The sequence below is a fragment of the Poecilia latipinna genome, unplaced genomic scaffold (genome assembly GCF_001443285.1).
Source record: "Poecilia latipinna isolate Pla-1442-1.1 unplaced genomic scaffold, P_latipinna-1.0 Scaffold1702, whole genome shotgun sequence".
In the NCBI taxonomy this organism is placed as follows: Eukaryota; Metazoa; Chordata; class Actinopteri; order Cyprinodontiformes; family Poeciliidae; genus Poecilia; species Poecilia latipinna.
In genome coordinates this window covers 86,338-107,890 of record NW_015114318.1, presented here as the reverse complement: position 1 = coordinate 107,890, position 21,553 = coordinate 86,338, and the positions used below count along the sequence as shown (strand labels likewise).

The 21,553-nt window shown below is 40.9% G+C and overlaps 1 protein-coding gene across 6 annotated transcripts in view; it reads right to left on the bottom strand.

The window, feature by feature from the left end:
* Positions 1-4,449: 4,449 nt before the first annotated feature.
* Positions 4,450-21,553, bottom strand: part of ltbp1 (latent transforming growth factor beta binding protein 1) — a 74,722-nt gene continuing 57,618 nt past the window's right edge. For 4 of the 6 annotated variants that reach the window (XM_015060346.1, XM_015060344.1, XM_015060348.1 and 1 more), the window contains 15 exons: positions 19,212-19,331; positions 18,608-18,727; positions 17,858-17,980; positions 16,808-16,933; positions 16,500-16,628; positions 14,607-14,735; positions 11,882-12,019; positions 11,023-11,184; positions 10,553-10,642; positions 9,551-9,679; positions 9,312-9,452; positions 8,344-8,520; positions 7,574-7,735; positions 5,444-5,593; positions 4,450-5,363 (listed from right to left, as the gene is read on the bottom strand). In XM_015060346.1, the coding sequence (XP_014915832.1) occupies positions 5,197-5,363; positions 5,444-5,593; positions 7,574-7,735; positions 8,344-8,520; positions 9,312-9,452; positions 9,551-9,679; positions 10,553-10,642; positions 11,023-11,184; positions 11,882-12,019; positions 14,607-14,735; positions 16,500-16,628; positions 16,808-16,933; positions 17,858-17,980; positions 18,608-18,727; positions 19,212-19,331 (2,063 nt within the window). In that variant the 3' untranslated portion in view covers positions 4,450-5,196. The remainder of the gene's footprint in view (positions 5,364-5,443; positions 5,594-7,573; positions 7,736-8,343; positions 8,521-9,311; positions 9,453-9,550; positions 9,680-10,552; positions 10,643-11,022; positions 11,185-11,881; positions 12,020-14,606; positions 14,736-16,499; positions 16,629-16,807; positions 16,934-17,857; positions 17,981-18,607; positions 18,728-19,211; positions 19,332-21,553) is intronic. The other 2 variants (XM_015060347.1, XM_015060349.1) reach the window with 2 other exon arrangements.

Sequence of the window (21,553 nt, the reverse complement as noted above, 5' to 3'; positions counted from 1 at the left end):
AGCTGGCACCACAGCCACCGTGCGGGAATCTGGAGTCTCATTTATGGAAATGTCTCACGGTGTTGGACATGGGGTTCAGGTTTGATTAGATGTTTACTGGAAGTGTGGTGAGACCGTGTTCCACAAAGACAATGGCTGGTGTTTTACTGACATCTCCTGAAATGTACTCATAATCAATATTTGAATTAAAATGAAAGAACAACCATGGTGAAATTAAGCTGTTGTTATAAACCCACTGACAAGAACCTAGATGGAGTGGTAGAAATCTGTGTGTGGACGTTTATGTGACGTATCAAAATAATTACAGCCTGGTAAAAGCCAGTCTCTTGTTCTATGCTTTGCTTTGATGAAGGCTATGAAGCCTGCACTGTAAACAACTATTCCCCACTGCAAAGAGAGAAGAACTGAGCCAAACTACATCTTTTGAAAGCAATAAAATGCTTTAAACATTTCTCTTGATCCGACTTTAATTGCTCAATATTTGGAAGTGTGACCATCATGGAAGGATTGGCTTTGTTCATTTCCTCCACTGCTATTAATAAAACTATAACTATTAGACTACATTTCTAAAACAGCTTAGAAAATCAATGCTGTCGTTCACAACTCCTCCTCCGGTTCTCTGGTTGAAATTCTACGGGAGGAGTTGAGCTCAATGGAAGAAATCCCAGATGAAGAACTGAAGGAAGATGAGAATTGAGCAGAACTGCGCCTGAAGGCAGTGGCTAGGCTAGAATAATTAGACCAAATGTATAATGGGTTTGGCAGTGCAGAGCACACCAGTAATTCCAGGTTAATAAGGTGTGCCAACTCTCTGGCTTTGATGCTGTGATGGTTCTGTGAGAAATAAGCTAAATGCAGAACACAGAAAGCTCCCCTGGACAGCACACATGAAAGCAATTCTTCTGTTTTTTAATTGTTTCATTTTTAATCTCGTCTGCAGTGGAAACATTGTGCACCTTTTCTTTAGAGGCAACATCAAGTGAAATGTAACATTTATACTGGTAGTATTGTTTTTTTCTCATTATGCCACATTAGCAATGCTGGGAATGTAAAGCGAGCATCCAGTCAGGTTTGTTACTTTGGGTTTTGCTGTTTGGTCTGTTGGTGCTGTTCCACACCAAACCTGGACCTAACATGTGATTAGTAACACTGTGACCTTTGACTCTGTTCAGCAAAAGCTGACTACAACTTGATGCTGTGCTACTCCCAAACCACCACTCACTGCTGTTCATGGAAAACAGAAATAGAGCAGAGAGCATGAGCAGATATTTTCTCAGAAGTATGACACCGAAAGAGAACAGAGTTACTTTCTAGATACATAATCAGAGAAAACACAGCACACAAAGTATTAACATTTAAAGGAAAAGTACAGAAAACAAGTTGTGTGTGAACGACTTACCTCATAAAAATCCAGGCAAACGAATGACTGTCAGCCATGCAGACTGAGATCCTGGTCCATCAGAGGATACGTGGGCTCACTCAGATAATGGCTAACAACAACAACAACAACAACAACAACAATAATAATAATAATAATAGTAGTAGTAGTAGTAGCTCAGATGCAAAATGAGCGAGCAAGTGAAACAGAGATACAGACTCAGTCTATGAATAGACTTTGAGTTTACTGGAAACATGGTCAGGGTTCAGGAGAGCCCAGCCAACATCTCTCAGTGACCGTCTTACTGAAACACACAGTCTGACTAAATCTGATTCTCAGCACAGAAACACATTCAGAACTTTATTCCTGCAAAACTAAAACACATAGTAGATACAAGTTTTGTTTGAAAGGCTCTGGCTAGTTGACCATGGACAACAGGTACTGGGGGTGTCGCACACACACACACACACACACACACACACACGCACACACGCACACACACCCACACACGCATGCGCACACGCACATTTGTGTGGCTATCTTTGTGGGAACTTTCCATTGACTTCCATTCATTTCTACAGTCTAAACCTTATCCTAACCCCATCCATAACATTCCAAACCCTATCCAAAACTCAATTCACACCTTAGTCCTAAATCTGACCCCTGACCCAAAAACAACGTTTCCCCTTTTGGGGACCAGGCTTCGGTCCCCACAGGGAGCAGTGGGTCCCCACAGCGTAGTATGTGTCAGGAAAATGGTCCCCACAAGGTATTACAAACAAACACACACACACAGCTCTAAGAGAAACTGAGGCTGACTGATGAATGTGGTTTACACATTAATGGACTTTTAATATAATGTGTAGACAATTTTATGTTTTCCTTTTAGTATTTGTAAGGTTAACATGTAAGTAAGTAGGTAGCTGAGTAATTTTGATGTATATGGCACTTTTCACTGATAGAAATCTTACAGTGTGTTCATTGCTCTCCTCAATGCTTACATCATCTGGACACTATCATGGAGCTGTGAAGTAAAAGTGGCAGTCTTACTTATTGTTCATTATAGGGATGGGCACCTTTATCTGGTCATGGGTCATTGGCATGTCTTGGTCTGCCTCCATCGTACCTACAGGTCCAGAGACATGCTGTGAGCTGCCATCTTGCTTCTCAAGACTTCTTCCTGACTGTTCCTCGTGTCCATGCTAAGCTAAATAAAATCTGGTGTTTTAGTATTCTGCTCCTTCTGCATGTCATAAACAACACATCACTTCAAATCTACAAGAGCTTGTTACCTCAGACATGTTTAATTCGCTTCTTAAAAACTTGGAAGTATTCACATCTTTCAGTCTTACCACATTATCCGTCCCGTTTTAATGGTTGGAGTGATTTTGTTGTTGTCAAATCTTTTACTACTGAAACTCTGTTTTTGTGCCGAGGCCCATCTTGATCAGAGCAACTTTTATTGAGCCAAAAGACACAAAAATGTCAGGGAAGAGTTTGCATGTCAGGGACAGGGACTGGATTTGTCCCGATAAAAAACCGTGGTAATATGAATTTTGCTAGAAAAACGAGTTGCAACAGATGTGGCAGAGACAAAACCACAGAGGCCAAGATGATGGGAGTCGGTAAGCCCTTTTCTTGGTTGATATAAAGAAACATGAAATTGAACAGTAATGTTTTTAGCTGCTTTTTAAATGAGTTTTGTCAAAGGGATGTCTCTTTTGGGGAATCTATAATTCAGTCATTCTTCCTGCAGAATTTTAAATAAGTCAGGGTCAAGGCTTATTCCTCAGAGGGACTGCAGCCACTGATTAGATGATAAACTGAATATTTAGTTTGGATCCAGGGTTACTTCAAAGATGCAATTCTACGTGCCCCCCAGGGGGAATGGGGAATATTTTTTCTCCATATATTTAAAACTAAGTTTGTGATTTGTGGAACCTTTATCTGATTTTTGACATAAAGGACATGAAGTCTTTTTTTATGCATTTGGATCACACTACTACTGCTCTACCTCCAAACGTACAACACCTAGAACACTTCAAAGATGGACAAGATCATACTATTGCACTGTTCAAATAATTTGAGCAAAATGAAAAGTCAGAATAGGCAAATGCGTGTTAATATGAGAAGTCCTAGTTAAAACAATAAACATTTCAAACTTGTAAACATTTTATTTTACAGCTGGGTGGGTATGACAGGCAGACTTATTCAGTATAACTCAGCCTATAATCACATTCAGTAAATGTTTAAAGATAGGGAATAAAGGACCAAGAAGTACCATTAAATAAAACAATTTGTGGTTTATTACCAATGGATTTAATGTACATTATGTTATGAATTCACAGAAAAAGCCATTTGTTCATGTACAAATTACAAATACACAGCCTATTCTCTCCACTCTTTAGTAGAAATGTACACTGGGTTCTTCTCTCCCATTACTGTCCCACAACAGCATCGCAACCTGGCAAGACTTTTGAGTGAAACAGAGTCAGGAAAAGACAGTTAGAGTCTCTTGAAGACGTAAATGGAGGGAGCAGCAGCTCTTGTAGAAAACATGAAGCAGAGTTTAGTTCTGTGTTTTGCAGATGTCTGATTGCATCTGACAGCTGTTACACATCGAAAAGAAAAGCCCGAGGAAAGCTTCTTTCCAAACCTGAGTGACTTTCGTCAGCTCAGGCAAAAACTTCCAGGCTAAACGGCCTGATGGTGCAGTGGTGTGATGACGACAGCTAGTTCCCAGAGGTCAGAGGTCGGAGGAAGGAGTGGAACGGGCAACCGGAATCCTTGCGGTATGAAATATTCAATGATGTTTTAGAAGTGCTGTGAAACATGACAGGATCCCCCAGCATAAAGCCATATGTTGGGTTTGTCAGGAAGCTAAAAGAGCAGATCCACCTCTGCTGCCTCATAAAGCACCACTTAGAGACAAATTCAAGAAAAAAAAGATATAAACAAACATACTTTCTTTTACATGTCTCACTCCCAGAAATAAGCTTCATCAAGTAACTTTATAATTCATCTTTGTCTAATGTGTTTTCTTTATACAGTGTTGAATATAGTGGATTCAATTTTGTGTGTGTGTATTTGCATGTGTGTGTATTGTGTCATGGACTTGCTGATTTCGTTCACTCTTCTCAGATCTAAAAAGCACCTCAACTCTTTACTTCCAGAAAATCCACACATTAGCTTACAATCAACGTGACCGGGTCTCCGATAACCGTCCAGGCATTTATGTAACTTTGGCAGCAAAACACGTATTTATATAGACGTTTCCTAAGGATTCTTCAAAGCAAGTAACTGGAAACAGGAAGACCAGTTCACTACTCACATTAATCCCATCGACTGGTTGGACTAAAACTCACTTAAAGCAAAACAAAACAAATAAATCAGAACCATCGGTCAGCCATATGCGCCAGTAGAGTGGAACTAGAAAGTAATTTCTTTTATCCAGCTGACCAATAATTTACCTCTCAGGCATAATAATTTAATTGCATAAAGACAAAAAAAGGCAGCTGGTGTATATGATGCTGTTGACAACACAATCTAACAGTCCATTATAAAAATGATATAGAAATATTTGGGATGTGATAAGTAAAATGAAACATGGTTCGGATATGCTAAAGGAAAGGAAGACCGTTGCTCCCTGTGCTCCTCCTGCTCCGCGCCGACAGTCAGCTGAGCTGCAGGATGTTCACGATTCGATTGCTGCCGACAATTTTTCATTGGCCCGACTGTAGTCAGTGGATGTCCTCACAAGTATAGTATTATGAGCTTGTGCGTGTGGTTTTTGTGCCCCTTCTGGTCTCTGCCTCCTCTCACTGTGTGGATGTTTGCTGTTTGTCCGTCTTCACGCAGTAGTTGGGTTTGTCGGAGACCTTGTAGCCTGGCAGGCACTCGCAGCGGTAGGAGCCCACTGTGTTGATGCACTTCCCGTTTCTGCACAGCGACATCCGGCTGTTCAGCTCCGAGCACTCGTTCACATCTGCACGCAGAGAGAGGCGCCGGCGTGAAACAGAGGAAAGGTACAACGGGTTTATTACGTTCCAGCGAGCGGCCGCCTACCGACGCAGGCCATGCGGGACAGGTCCAGGGTGAATCCCGCAAAGCAGTCGCAGGTGTAGCCCTCCTGAACCCGGACGCAGCGGCCGTTCTCGCAGCCGTTCAGGATCCCGCACTCCTCAGCTCGCAAGCCCTCGAAGGCACTGTAGCGATCTGCAGCACAGGCATGCACCACACACAACGCCTCACCGGTTAAGCCAGGTGAGAGTACAGATCGGAGCCGTTAATAAACTTACCTGCCTTACATCATATGATCAGCATTGGAAAACAGCAGCAGTAGTAAAGTTGGAAACTTAACACGTGGATATTACCACAGAATCCTAACATCTCAGACCTGATGTCACTGCCTGGCCACAAAAAAGGTTCCCACCAAAAAAATACAAAAGATCACACACTCTAATGTTTCATTGGACTGCCTTTAACTGTGATGATAGCACACATTTGTGGGGGGGAATTTGCAGTTAAATGTATCGTTAAAATGGGGTTTAAAAAGTTTTTAATGTGATCAAGCTGCAGGACCAAAAATGACTAATAAGTGCATATAAATATCAAGCGTATTTTTCTCAATAAACAAACTGTTGAGACCCATAAAACTCAAACTAAAACTTAAATGTTGTTTAGATATGAGTTTGGTTCAGTGTCACTAATCTCTGCTACACCTTTGAAAAAATTGAGGCTCTGAATAAAACAAGTTTTAATGGATAACTACTCCTAATAAGATTTATTGTAATGGCTGTCAATACAAGTTATGTGTTATTTAAGTTATAACATGTTAAGCTGCTTTATTTTAAAACCTTTTTTAAATTTTACATGTCCAGGATGACTGAGTGCCAGAAAGTAGGTAGAAATAATGAACAATAGAGAAATGTGTATCTCTATATGATGATAAGGTGTTTCCAGTTTTCGTAAAAGGAGCTGTGGAGCTCCTCCTCCTCCTCCTCCTCCTCCTCCTCCTTCTTTGTCTTTAAAAGCAACAACATTCCACAGGAATGCATGCAGTAACAAAAACCAAATGTTTTGTAGGATGTGCTGTTCATATATAACTTAATCACATTTAAGAGTCAAGGGAGTAACTAATGAATAAATGCAGTCTATGGTATGCTTACACACATTATGAGTAAGATTTCCAAAAGACGGAAGTGCCGCTTTCATCTTGCTGTGACACAAGATGGCAGCAAAGTGCTTCCAAACCCCACTGCATTTGGCTGTCTGATCTGCGACGTTAAAACCACTGGCAGGTGAATCAGTCTAATCTGACCATCTCAACAACAGCTCAGCAGCTCTACTTGGTAGGATGCAGCTGAGGGGAACTAACAGCCAGACATGAACATCCTCACATCCTCCTGGAGCTTCTTGTTTTTTTCATCTCCTCTGGTTTGAAGAAGGAGCAGCTTAAAGCATTCCTGTGGTAACTAAATGAGTCCTGCAGTGTGCAAACCTTTTTTTTTATTTCATATTAAAAAGATAGAAAAGATGTTCCTCTGAGCACTTGTTCCTCTTCTATAACATCAACTTGTTATTACTAAAATCAATTAAAGGCAGGGATCTTTCTACCTCACCATACCCTTTAGAAAAATGAAGTAAGTATTACTAATCTGAGATACTAGTAAATTAAATCTACATCGGTGGAAAATAAGACTTCCACATGAAAAAGTAAAATAACTGATCTTTTAAGTATAAGCCAAACTTGAGCAAGAAAGCTAAATTTTTCGGTTCTTCAGATAATTACACTGGAGCCTTTCTCAATGGGTTTTCTACATTAATCAACATGGAAACATACATTACCTGATACAAACCACAGCTTTTCTGAAAATGTAATTTTTATTTGAAGTACTTTAGAGTTTTACATATGTGAAATTCTACCTAACATTGCTGGAACTTTGCTACTGTTTTTCAGGTATCGAACTAGTGAAGATGAAATATCAAGTAGATATTTCATAGCACATAGAACTGGTTTTAAATCAGATACCATTATTAGCCATGTAGGTTTTCGGTTCCCTGTGTTTTTTTTCCCCATTTTGTTCAAACTTGCCATCCTGTGTCAGTAGAAGCTGCTCTCCCAAGACAAATCCTCTAATAAAGGTTCTCAGTCATCTGATCAAACAAATGTATGTCTGAAGGGTAAATACTTACGCTCTTCGTTTTCGTAAAAGTTGCGGACATGCTGCTCATCGGGAGACGTCATGTAGTCTGGGCTCACTTCATATTCATGAACCGGACCGGCAACCAGGGCATCTTGGCCATAAGGCTGTCGCCTCCCACCCAAAGGAATGTTGCAGATGTATGCATAGTCCTCTGAGGAGAGAAAAAACAGTTTGTGGAGAAGAGAAACTAAAGAATAAGAAATATCTGAGAAATAAGTGAGGTTTATCAAGTCCCAAAGTACTTCACGCTACTTTCAGTCATTCTCCCATTCACATGTTGAAGCTCCTGGATAGTAGCCACAGCTGTTCTGGCACAGACTGACAGAGGGCAGGCTGCCATGCGCTGGAGCCACCTGTTCGGCCCTCTTACTGCCACCAGCAGGTAAGATGGGGCTGAAGTGTCTTGCCCAAAATCACAATGTCTGAAACCGAAGATCAAACCGACGACCCACCGACTGCATGACGAACTTCTACCTCCGTCTCTACCATCGTCCCCATCATCAACTAATGACAGTTATCAAGATTGCTCAGCAGAATTAAGACTTAAAAATATACTAAAACTTTGTCTTAATGTATTAAAACTTTACATTAACAGTGAAAATAACAGGCAAGTCAAACTTAATCATTATTCTTCCCACTTTTCAGAATAAAAAAAAAACACCTTAAGTGTCAAAATATTTTGTAAGGAGGAGATGCACTTATGTCGCAGAGCTGTGATATACCAAGTGCATCATAATTATGTGTCTCTGAGTTGCGTACCTGAGTTTCGGGGGGGACACAAGGCGCACACCATCCCCCAGGCCTCTCCGAAGCGACAGCAGCACTCGGTGTAGGTGATCTTCCTGTTGGGCCCCAGAGGCCGCGTGCACATCTTGTTTTCTGTGACTGTCTGCCAGCAGATCCCCTGATAGTTCAAATCCTCCATCTCTTGTTGCTCTATAAATACAGCCAGTCTTACTATCTAGAAGGAACCACACCCTATGGGCTCTGTTTGCACTCAACTGTAAAATTATGTTATCAACTGGAATATCATATGCAAATAATACCAACACTGTCATTTATTAGTATTAGTGGTTGCTAGTGATCAGAATCATTCAGTTTCCTTTGAGCTACTGGGGAATAGATTTCACTTTTCAGCCACATATTTTACTTTTCATATCTTCATACATCATTCTGCTATGGAGCATCTATGCCTTTACAAGAGAGTATTGTCTAGTGTTGAGATAAGATCGTAGGACAAAGGAAGCTAAAAAAAGCCTTTTTGTGACGTACTGACTGCAGCTTCTGAAGAGAAGTCTGTCTGGATGCAAAGTTGGACCAAAAGTGGTGGGATTATCATAACCATAATTTTAATAATCATATTTTTCTGCTTTTGTTTACGTGTGAATAGTTTACGTGTCTGGCTTCTCCTGGTGCAGAATTATGATGCATGTATGCATCAACGGAGTAAAAGTCGGATTGAAGGCAATGCTTAAAGCTGCATCACTGTCCAGCCTGCTGCATACAGACATCAGAAGTGTTTACAGGCTGCATAAGCAGACCAGAGCTTTACAAAGTCTGGAATCGGAAATCAATCCTAAGGCTCTGATTGGTTTATTTGAACTGATGTGTTTTTTTAAAAGATGGGTAAATGTGATTTTTTTGTTTTGTTTTGTTCACATATTTCTTCTTTTGCACTAAAACAGTTTTAAAATACAGAGACTTTAATGAAAAAACTGAACTCTCACCAGCCATCTGCGGATGCATAACACAGCGGTTACTGTTGGAGTCCAGCACCATGGGGGGTCTACAGAAGCAGTTGAAGGAGCCGTCTGTGTTCAGACACTCTCCTCCATCACAAACAGACTCATCCAAACACTCATTGACATCTTCAGAACGGTGAGACAGACAGACAGACCATATTCATTAGCTAGACGATGAAACGGAGCCGTTTGACTCTCTAGAAACACGTCTCTGTTTTACTGACCTGTGCACTCCAGCTTGACCGGGTCATAGTAGTGTCCGCTGGTGCAGTAACACTCATAGCTTCCCTCTGTGTTCCCACAGTAGCCGCCTTTACACACCTCCTTATCAAACAGTTTGCATTCATCTGCGTCTGCAAACAGAACAGAACATGGTCTGTTTGATCACCCCTGAAAAACTCATCTTTGTGCATCTACACTTCTCAGCAAAACACGCCTTCAAAGCTCAACAAGGTCTGCGGGGGCTGGGGAGCAGTTGTTTAAAGTATTCTGCCTTGGGTAAGAACTTCCGTCAGCACCATGAGTTAACACTGCCCCCACCTGATCAGACTGTTCCCTTCCATGAAGCAAACATCCACTGTTTTCCAGTTTGCAAAGATGGAACTTTGACAAACTTCCCATCTGCTTGTTGCTTAAAGCTGCAGTACGTAGCTTTTACAAAAATATGTTCTTTTATTAAAACTGTCATCGTGTTATGACAATGTGGTATAAGACTTACCTGTAAAAAAAAAAATTGGATCTCCTCCACCTCTTCCCTGAGCTACTATTGCCATCTAAAGAAATGCACCGCTGTGGGGTTCAGCGTGGTTGACATGACCAAACACCTTTGTCCACTAAAAACCAACTTCCAGGAAGTCCCCTCAGATGTGTGCTTAGCGATCTGGCATTCTCTGTGTCAGCAGTCTGTTCAACACAAAGGGGCACTGCCTCCTCACTGATTGCACATGCAAAAAAATGCATCATAAAACTCAAAACTGAAACCCATCACCCACACTTGACCGAGGCCCAATCAGATCGTTACAGTCGCAGAGGATTTCAAGCTAGTGGAACTTATTCAGTTTGTAGGGACAAAAACAAAAAAAACCTGCTACAGAAACAATAAGATGGCGCTTGGTGCGTACAAAATGAAGAAGAGTTGTTGATAAAAATCATCATTACCAGATAACACCTTAAAATATATCATGCCTTTAAATTGGATCAGGGTGAACTGCTTCCACTTGTCTTACCTTTGTAAGTGCTTGAGAACATTACTCCATATAGCAGGTCTTCTTTGGGAATAAAACCTCTTCCGGATGGACACATCTCGGTGAACTGGTCTAGAAGAGAGCAGACACGGAGGATCCAATATAAGCTGTTCTGTTTGCTGCAGATTGTTTCCATAAATACAGTTACATACTGCTGCTGCATCCTGCAGGGACCCCACTCTCTGCACATACAGTCATTTGGAGGAAAACAGTCAAAACTTTTGTGATAGATTTTCATGGATAGGGTTTCCACGGAGACAGAATGGGGACTGATGGATGGATGTTATTGGAAACCAAGGACTCACACTGACTTCTAACTGAGTTCTCCAACCGTTTCCTAATTGGGAGTTTATCGTTGTTTGATTTTAAAGCTGATCAACCTTAACAACACACTGCATGGAGACGCAGGTTAGAAATGAGAGGCTTGGAGGCATTCTGATCCACCGGCTCACCTGTGCCATTAACAGGACAAGGGTACACCTCACAGTTGTCCCCCCAGCCAGCTCCAAGAGTGCAGCAGCACTCCTTCAGCGTGACGTGGCTGCTCAGCACACTCTCACAGAGGTTCTCGTCACTAAGATGATAGTAGCAATCCTTCCTTTCCACTGAAGGCGCTGAAAAGAAACCAACAGAAAAACATGAACTGAAATTGTAACTGATCTTCAAACAGGTTTTTAAAGCCTAAACAAGCTTGTTGAGAGATTTTTCCAGCATTCTAACTAGACCTGTCATGATGACAAATTTCGCTGGACAATAAATTGTCAGAAAGATTATTGCAATAAATGATAATATTGTTATGGAGGAATTCATGGGGAATTAAATGGTTACTTTTATCCACGTGATGGAACAGGAGACCAGATTTTAATCTTATAAAGGTCACACTAAAGGTGGTTCAGGCACCACATCATAATTGCGTTGTACGATATGCGGATTTTTATAAACATGTCTGGATGAGTAGAACCTTAAAGCTAGAAGGGCGTTACGTTTGTGAGCTATATGTCAGTTTAACTGAGAGTCTGTTGTGAAGAACAGGACATAGTACAGAACAAAATGAACAAGATGGAAGAATCAAGAAAACGTATTCTTAGCCAGCTTTGAGGTGGCAGTCTAAGCTGACAACAAAACTGAAAGAATCTATAATAAAAAGTAAAAAAAATCCATTATTTCTTTAGTCACTGGATCAGGACTTATTTTCATAGATCAGTTGTTAAGATGCTGCTTGAAATTCCAAGCTAATGAAATCCGACCTGTCTTTGGAATGAAAGCTGTGCTGTGGGCTCGTCGTCAGCTGTGGGTGTCAGTGTGGGTTACCTGTTTGAGTGGGCTCACACTTGGCAATCATGACGTTGTAGTCCAGACCATTGGGACACACACAGAGGAAGGAGCCATCCACGTTCATGCACTCGGCCTCTCCACACACACTGCTCAGGAGCTCACACTCATTCACGTCTGTGGGAGAACACACATGGAGTTTTTAATGAAGAATCTGAACTGAGAAATGTGGCAGTTTAATATAACATGGTATGTGAAATAATGACGTTTAGTGGCCAGAGCCAGTTGCAGGTTAAGCATTGTACAAACAGGCAATCTAGATTTATTGTTTTAACCAGGATTCTCCAGTATTTAGTTCCATCCATCTTCCAATAAATCGGACTCGCTTCTCTGTCCATGATGCTGCCACTACCATGTTTCACCATCAGTGTTCCTGGCGACGCATAGTTTTAGCTTTATAATACATGTATTATGTGCATATACACATTTTGGATTGAGCCCAAAAACTTACTTTGGTCTATATGTTGCTTAAAAAGCAACATTCTAAATGCACATTCTAAATTAAATGTTTGCTTTATGAGGCGGATGAGGAAAGTGACAACTCTCAAACCTCACATTTATGGTTGAGGTTAATTTATTATTTATATGGCCCATTTTTGGCCTCATCTGGTATTTTTAATTACCTTTGATAGTCTTTATGGGGACCAAAGAATTGTGGGATGATCTTAGAGCTAAAGTCTGATTTAAGTTTAGCTCAAACTTAAAGCTAGGAATCTACTAGTAATGGTTAAGTTTGGTGTTAAGTCTCTGAGTTCCAATTTATTATTTATTTAGTTTAACTACAAGCTGCAAAACAACAGCATTTGTAAAGTTTTATTTTTATTTTTTTTATTAATCCTGCATCTGTCAGGGCAACAAAGTTCAAACATTGAATTGAATTGACTTTTGAATTTCCCTATGCATTACTTATGGCAGTCCCCAATAAAGGTTTGACTTATAGCAAGTTCACTGGAAATCCTAAACAGTCATGTGTAAATTCATTTCAGTATAATCCCTATGTCATTAGTTAGGGTAAAAAGAAAAGTATGCAAAGTAAAAACAGAACAAGGATGATGATAAACAGGAAACATTGTTAAATAGTCCTGTTTAAAAAGAAGTAAAGTTCACTTTGGTTGGAGGGAAATGACACAATTAAAGGGGAGGACAGATTGAAAACGGAGAGGAAACAGACGGTGCTGGCTGATCAGACAGCAGACCGGGCTGGAAAAGAGGAAGAAAGTGAAATAACACTCATTCTAAATGGTTAGTGGTACACCACCGCTGTTGGCTTCCAGTCTGTGTGTTTGTGTGTAAGTGATTCCATGTGGAAGGGCCACAGGGCAGGGACGGTTTAGCAGCTGGCTGGACTGAACTCGGGTGGGACCAGGAAACCGTGCCAAGGAACAGATGGCAATTGTGCTTAAATGGGCATGCAGCAAATACTGTATTCTAAGTCTGGAAACAAAATGTGTGTTTTGGTGGCATTGCCCACTAAGTGTGCATGCGTGTACATGTCTGCGTGCATGTGTGTGTACCAGGTTTTTATATGCTTTTGGGGACCTATTTCTGTCTGCAGTGTGGGGCTGTAGGGACCACTGCTCCTTGTGGGGACATTTTCTTGGCCCCCATGCGAAGAAATAATGTTTTTAGGTTAGGGGTTAGGCTTAGGACTAAAGTGTGAATTGACTTTTGATGAGGGTTAGGTTTAGAAGTATGTGATGGTTTGGGGTATGGGTAGGAATATTGTGGGCGAGTGTGCGTGTGTGTGTGTGTATTTGTGTGTAGTGGCTGGAAATAGGTTGTGACAAGCCGTCCTGCTGGAGGAAATCAAACTAGATGGGAACAGCATGGAGCCTTTCAGCTACTCCAAATCAAATCTGAACAAAACCATTGGTTTTCAGCCTGATCTCCATGTCCTTCCATTCCACTGGGATGCATTATTATGCTCATTATTCTGGCTTCCAAATCGTATCTGAAGTCACTGCTATAGCCAAAGATGACAGAGGCAAACTGTAACTGCTTCAAAGATGGTCCAACTGTTCTGATATCCTTTCTGAATACAGAATCCAGGTTTCACCAGGAAAGCAGCAAAGCTGTGTAGGGAGAGCAGTACAGCCATTTTGTCATACACAAATATTACCAGTATGCACAAAGCATTAAGTTGGTCCATGGTTAAAAAAATATTCACGGATCTCCAATCCAGAACCGCACAGCATTCTGAGAGATGTAGGCAGAGGAAAGGCTTTAGCTGTTTGACCTCTCACAGCGAGCTCAGCAAGGTTAGTGGCATCAACTAACTCACTCTTCGGTTCCCTAGCAACAACCTGTTGAGTAACTTGCACAGCAGCAGTTTCAGGTTTCGCCTGACAACAATGGCGTGAAGTGAAAACTGGAGAAAACAGGAAAAGATTGTGCCACCACTTTGGCAGTATTTCAGATATTTAAAGCAAAAAAACTAATCAATAATTACTGATATTGACAGTTATCAATATCGACTGATTTGGAATGCTTATATCATAATGAGTTTCTAAATCCAGCCCTATGATGAGGGGCATGAACAGTTAGCACAGCACTGCTTCCCGGTGCCATTCTGGATGTGTCAGCTCCTAATCAAACTGACACGGTCCTGGCTAGTCTGCATGTGGGCCATATTTCATCTGGGGCTGTAACTGTTTTCATCGGTGAGTCTAACCCGATACACACTCAATGTGAGCCAGACACTCACCCTCGCAGGCGTGGCCGTCCTGGGACTCCTGGTAGCCTTGGTCACAGAGACACTGGAAGGAGCCCAGCCGGTTCTCACAGTAGCCGTGGGGCCCGCAGCGCGTCTCGTTGAGCCCGCACTCATCAATGTCTGAAAATAGCAGGAACCAGAAAAAAGCTCAATAACGGCACCTCTCATATGCCTCAACGTTAGCCTTTCGATTTTATGTTTTGTATTTTATGAGGTGTAAGAATGAAATATCTGACCAAATATCTGCCTTTCCTCACTTTCCCCTGGAGACACATTAAAACCTGCAGCATTAAGAGTAAAAGAGGAATAGTGCACTGTAATGAACGCTGGTATGCTCTATAACTAAAGGACCCACCATAAAAATATACACCCAGACTGCTACACACACACACGCACACGCACACACACACACACACACACACACACACACACACACACACACACACACACACACACACACACACACACATATTCTCACTGGAGTCTGAGTTTGCATAAATCACGAGAGAGAGGTCAACAAATATTCTTGCAAGTCTAGACAGCAAGCTTAAAGTCTTCTGTCTGCTTCTCTTCCTGTTCGTCTCGGGTTTTCGGAGGTAACAGAGGGAGCATGAAGCAGCTCTGACAGACAGCCCTGGACTCCCTCCACGGTGCTGAAAGCTGGGGCAACATATCTCAAGGAAATTGTTGATATTCTTCTCATCTGCCGTATCCTCCGAGTGTCTCAAAGTGATGGAGATATAGAATAGGGTGATGAAAACCAGAGCAGACATGGTGACACATAGCTGTTGTTTGCCTTGACAACTGCTCTGGAGAGCTGTCGGAACCTGAGGCATTGAAAATGGTTGAATCTGAATAAATCAATGGTGCCTAGAATCCAACAGAAATATTGCGAGCAGCGCCTGAAGTTAACAACATGTGTATAGAAACCAGCCAGGATTCCAGAAATGATTATTTTTAATAAAAGAATGGAGAGAAATTTTATTGTAGGTGCACACAATAGAAAACAATATATAGTTATTTCTGTACATTGTAACTGAACCCACTGAATGTGATTCTGCATCAGGATAAACCAAAGTGTTCCACAATCACACCGTTCCTACGGTTTAAACTCGTTTTTCTTAATGAGAGGAAATACCAATGCATACTACCAGTTAGGTGGTTACTACATGCTAATTACACTTGACTAGTTTAGCTGTTTGGCAGTACATTGGACCACCAGCATTTGTGGGTGTACTGAAGGCCTTTCAACCATCTCATTGCCATGGTTTCAACAGTGGATCAGGGATATACTGAGTTCTCAGTAAACTCTCTGGCCAAACAGAAGTAACTTTCTTCTGGACAAAAGAAGTGCTGATTTAGCTTTATGACATATACATATAAAACATATACTGGATAATGCATGTCATGTCATGTTCCCTTCCAATCAACCAGTGTTTTTCTAGGACTGTCTCAACATAAGAAATACTAACCCCACTGCTTGGGGTCACTTCTTTACTTACACTAGAGGTGTGTAAACCATACCTGTACCAAAGTACCGATGAAAATAGGGCCAATATTGCTGATACCGAAACAAGGTCAGTATCGCCAATACCTGCACCTGCACACTTGGTATTGATATTTTGGATCAATCCATCTACCTCCAACTTACACAGCTGGAGGATATTCAGTCTTTGCAATAGATGAGTGAAAGCTATTATTAATATCAGGTAGGATTTTTTTCACTTTTATACGTCTTCTGTATTCTAAACACAACAAGGTTCAACAGGACAGGATAAGACCACCCTTATTTTTAAAGATAAATTAGCTGGACTAATTGCAAAATATAATAATATTTATCCTTCCCAAACCATTGGTGTGTTTGTGTATGTATAGTTGTCTTACCATCACAAGAGGGCGCATGGAGGCTGGCGGTGAACCCACTGTCACACACACACAGATAGGAGCCTTCGGTGTTGAGACACGAACCATGAGGGGAGCAGAGCTCAGCCTCCTCCACACACTCGTCCACATCTGAGAAGTGACAGGCCAAGCCAGCAGAGAATGGAGTTTAAACAACTTTATCTAGTTTCACTGAGGCGTCTGGCAGCTTTACAGCAGCTAAGATGTTGGAGCCCCTTCAGTTCAAAGAGGAACTTCAACCTCAAAACACATAAACAATAGCAACCACATAAAGCAGTGTGACTCGTCACCTATACAGCTGGTTTCATTGATCTGCCTGAAGCCCTCGGGGCAGGTGCAGGTGTAGGAGCCCATGTTGTTGACACACTCTCCCACAGACACACACGGGGAAACCTCCTCCTGACACTCATCCACATCTGGATTGTAAACACAGGAGGAGGACATGTCAGTTTGTTTGGTCTATTTTTATCGATTAGGATAGTAAAACTGGAGGGTATATTTGCCACATTAAGTATTAATATGCCAAGTTTGGATTCAGATAAGCATGTTGTTATCTGAATCCAGATAACATAACAACATATCCTTTTTTGTTACTTAAAAGCAAAAAAGGAAGACAGACAAAAGAAATAAAAGCCACTAGTGATGCATCTGGCGTAAACTATAACAATCACCATAAATAGTTTGCAGAGTATACTTTGGTAAAAATAAGTTATTAGATTATCTAATTCAGTGAAAGACACAGAACAAAGGTAAAGAGAGTTTTTGTCCACATTTAGACAGGCTATTAAAAAGAAACTAATTAGTTATGAAAACATTTTAGATTTTTATTCTTGACCAATTTATCCAAAACACAGGTGCATTTCACAATATCATTAAAAAATTTTATTCCGCACTTCAATTCAAAAAGTGAAATGAAAATAATAAATAAATTATTGGTAAATCTCAGTTTCATCGATCTATTTCTCTCAGTTTTTATGTTTAGGATTGTAATCCCCTCAAAGCTGGGTTGTTTCTGTTTCTTGTATATATATATATATTTTCCTTCCACTTGATTTTTCAATAACATGCTTGACCATAGCATTCTGTGACTAATTGTAACCCAGCTTTTGGCGGATTTGTGCGGTTTTCCCCATTATTGTGTAGATAAAATACATCATCCTGAAAGCAATAAATCTATGTAATGAATTTTACTCTCTGAATATATATAAAAAAAGCATTTTAATGATGCTCTATCATACGGAGAGACACACCTGCACATCAACCACTGATAAAGTAGGTAAAAGCGAGAGCCTGACTCAGGCTGAACGATTAACGGGTAAGTGTGAGTGATAAATACAAACCATCACACTGGTCCCCAGCTGATGACACTCTGAACCCGGGTCCACACTGACACAGGAACGAGCCTTCAATGTTCAGGCAGTGGCCTCTGACACACACCCGCTCATCATGGCACTCGTCTACATCTGGAAAGATACAAAGGTTTACACTGTACATTATCAACGAAGTGTTAATCGTTGTTATGCGTTATTGCATAAACAGTGTGTTTTTCAGTATTCTTTTTCAGCAGCCAATTCTCACACAGTCAATTCAGAAAAATCTGAGAATTGACCCAGTTCAATGCTGAGGTTTAAACTTGAGCTACAATCACAAAATAATATATTTTGAAGAATTCTTCATACTTAACTAGTACATTTGAGATTTGTTGTCCAATGGGCGCCTGAGGCCGTGGAACATTTTACATTTCTGTTTTAAAACAAGGCTAATCTTACATCTTACTGTCTCACATTGACATTTATGTAATGTAAATCTGAGAATTGATCCAGTTCAGTGTTGAGGTTTAAGCTTCTGCTACAATCACACAAAATAAAGAATTTTATGTTTGGTCGATATTAAACTTATGTACTAAAGCAGAGAGCAATAGTATTTAAACTCTGGTATGTTAACCCACGACAGGAAATTTTGACGTTCACATAAAGGAACTATTGTTCAGATTTTAGGAAGAATCAGGCCGTCCTAGACCATGTTGGTTACAATAACAGAGTATCAACCTACCAATGCGATGGTAGGTTGATCCAAAGTGTCACACCTACCAATGCAGCGACCTCCTTGGCCAACAAAGCCAAGAGGACAGGCACCACAGCTGTAACCTCCAGGCTCATTGTAGCAAATACCTGAAGGACACACTGTCCTGTTTTCACACTCATCAATGTCTGTGAAGAAGAGACAAAAGAAAGACAGACAGCTGTGATTATCTGTCCAGTTTCAGCTCCTGTATGAATGGCGCTCTTGAAAAGCTCCTCCTTCTGCCACTCAGCAGACAATTAGACTGCAGGGAACTATCTGAGATACAATGCAGTTAGCATTTGGACTGGTTATATCATTCCCAGATTCAATCAGGAGATGCCTCTCAGCAGACAGTCCCATTGACGGCACATGCATTAAAATAAAAGAAAACTTGTTCAGGGCGCAATGGACAGAAAAGTTATGTTTCTGGATAACAAGGCATTAGCCACCATCTTACTATCTCACCTTGACATTTATGTAAAGTTATGTAAATCTGAGAATTGATCCAGTTCAGTGTTGAGGTTGTTCACATAAAGGAACTATTGTTCACATTTTAGTAAGAATCAAGCAGTCCTACATCATGTTAGTTACAATAACAGAGTATCAGTGAACATAAGGAGTCAGACCTACCAATGCAGCGACCTCCTTGGCCAACAAAGCCAAGAGGACAGGCACCACAGCTGTAACTTCCAGGCTCATTGTAGCAAATACCTGAAGGACACACTGTCCTGTTTTCACACTCATCAATGTCTGTGAAGAAGAGACAAAAGAAAGACAGACAGCTGTGATTTTCTGCCCAGTTTCAGCTCCTGTATGAATGGTGTTCTTGAGGAGCTCCTCCTTCTACCGCTCAGCAGCCAATTAAACTGCAGGGAACTATCTGAGATCAAATAGTGGTGCAGCTGCAAGCAAGCATTTGGACTACAGTAGTTATATCAATGCCAGAAGAGGAGACACCTCTCACGAGTTTTCTTGTGAGATCTGCATATGTTGTTGTTACTTATATATCAAATCTTCAAACAGGATATTTCCAGGGATCTGTGACTCAGATGAAGGTATTAGTCCTCAATGGAATCATCCGTTGTTCACCTCCTGGACTGCTTGTCTTCTCCCTTCTCTTTCTTTCAGGTTTCTGTCTCTAAAGGTCATTAAGTATGACACTGGGTTCAAGCTGTGGCTTAAGGCTGGTTTCAAATTGTGCAGTTATGGGCTTTCATAGACATGATCATTAGTCAAGAGAAAACTGCAGTTCATAGTGTTAGTTTCTTTTCATTGTGATTCTGCTGTGAAAAAAAAATACTTCTTCAGCCCTTAGCAATCAATTTGCTCTTAGGAAAATTGACTGCTAAAATTAGACCAGCCCACAAATTTGCTAAAGTCCTCTGGGAGGGAATGTGTCATCATGAGAGTCTGCGAGAAGGTTTTGTTACCTTTTGCCCTGCAATAAAGATAGAGATGCAATAAATTTTGCGAGACTAAGAACATGTTTTTTGGCATTTTCACGGTAGCCGAGAATGGTTTCAAATGACAGAGTAGCGCTGAAGTTTGATGAAGCCGGGCCTTTAAAGAGCATGAAAAATGAAGTTACTAATTGAAGACTTGCTACGGACTTGGACAAGAAAAAGCAGACACTCGCGTTTGTGCTGTGGCTCAAAGGTAGAGCTGGAAAGACTGCTTTGGAAACATCCACAATCTGAGAAACATTAAAAATGGTACATGGTCCGTACTTGTTTAGCGCTTTATCCAGTCCAGAGTCCAAAAGTGCTTTACACTACATTCACCTAAACACGCATGCATTCACATGCTGATGGTGGTAAGGTACTGGTAACAAAAGAGTTTAATGTCCATGGGGTTCTACATATCAGACTTTGAGCAACGACACAACCACATGAAGAAGTACAACTACCCTGCTTGATGCTACACTGGCACGTAAACTCCTGGATATGGCATGTCTTGAGGAGCAGAGTATGTAGCTTGCTCTGTCAAATCCTTGAACACAGTTCAAGTTCAGATTGAAGCAGATTTTTGGAGAAAAAAAAATCAGAGCAAGAAATGGTAGCGAGACTCGATATACTGCGGGTTTTTTTTCTTTTTCTTTTTTTTTTAAGAGTAAAGACCACAGGGCAAATTCAGAGCAGCCACATCAGTCTCAGCAAAGTACAAATCCATTTGACAAATATGGGGCATTTGTCCATTAGGCCAAAGACTGCCTGCATCAGAGAAGTGAAGTAAAGTTGACAGAAGATGAAAATATGGATAAATGTAACATTATATTATTTACTAAGGTAATGAGAGACTTTGAGATCTTCCAAACCGAATAACTGGGATCAGCTGTCATTGACACTGCATGCATGTATAAGTGGTAGCAAGTAGCAGGATAGTTGCATAAATGACCTAAGCTAAAGCCAAATTGACAAAATGCTGCAGACTTTTCAAATCTGGAGATGGTCACCTGGTACACTACCACAGAAAAAATGAACCTTCAAGCCAAGATCGGGCAAACAAATTGCCACACTGAAACTAAAGTGATTGATATTCCTTTATTGTTGAACACAATGTCTCTAAAGAGAACAGGAACTGTTTTAGACATGGAGAATGACAGAATCGTCATGTCTAAGCAACACGTTCCTCTCGAGCTCACTAGTTCGAAACACTACTGTGTGGACCTTAGAGATGAAAATGCAATTATGTGAGTGGCAAAAAAGTGAAGTCCTTATCGTCATAGCAGATATGTCTACAAAAGAGAAACATAAAGTTCCCCAAAGGCTTCACAAGTAATTTGACCACGCCTTCACAGGCTGGCTGCAGAGCCTCATTCACAGCTCTAGAAATACTGACAGACTGTCCAATCATCTTACAACAGGAGAGCAATATACCTCTCTCTCTCTCTCTATGTATATATATAAAAAATTCCCCTCTCACCCTCCATGGGTGGTCTCTTTCATCCTCTGAGCTCGGGTCCTCTACCAGAG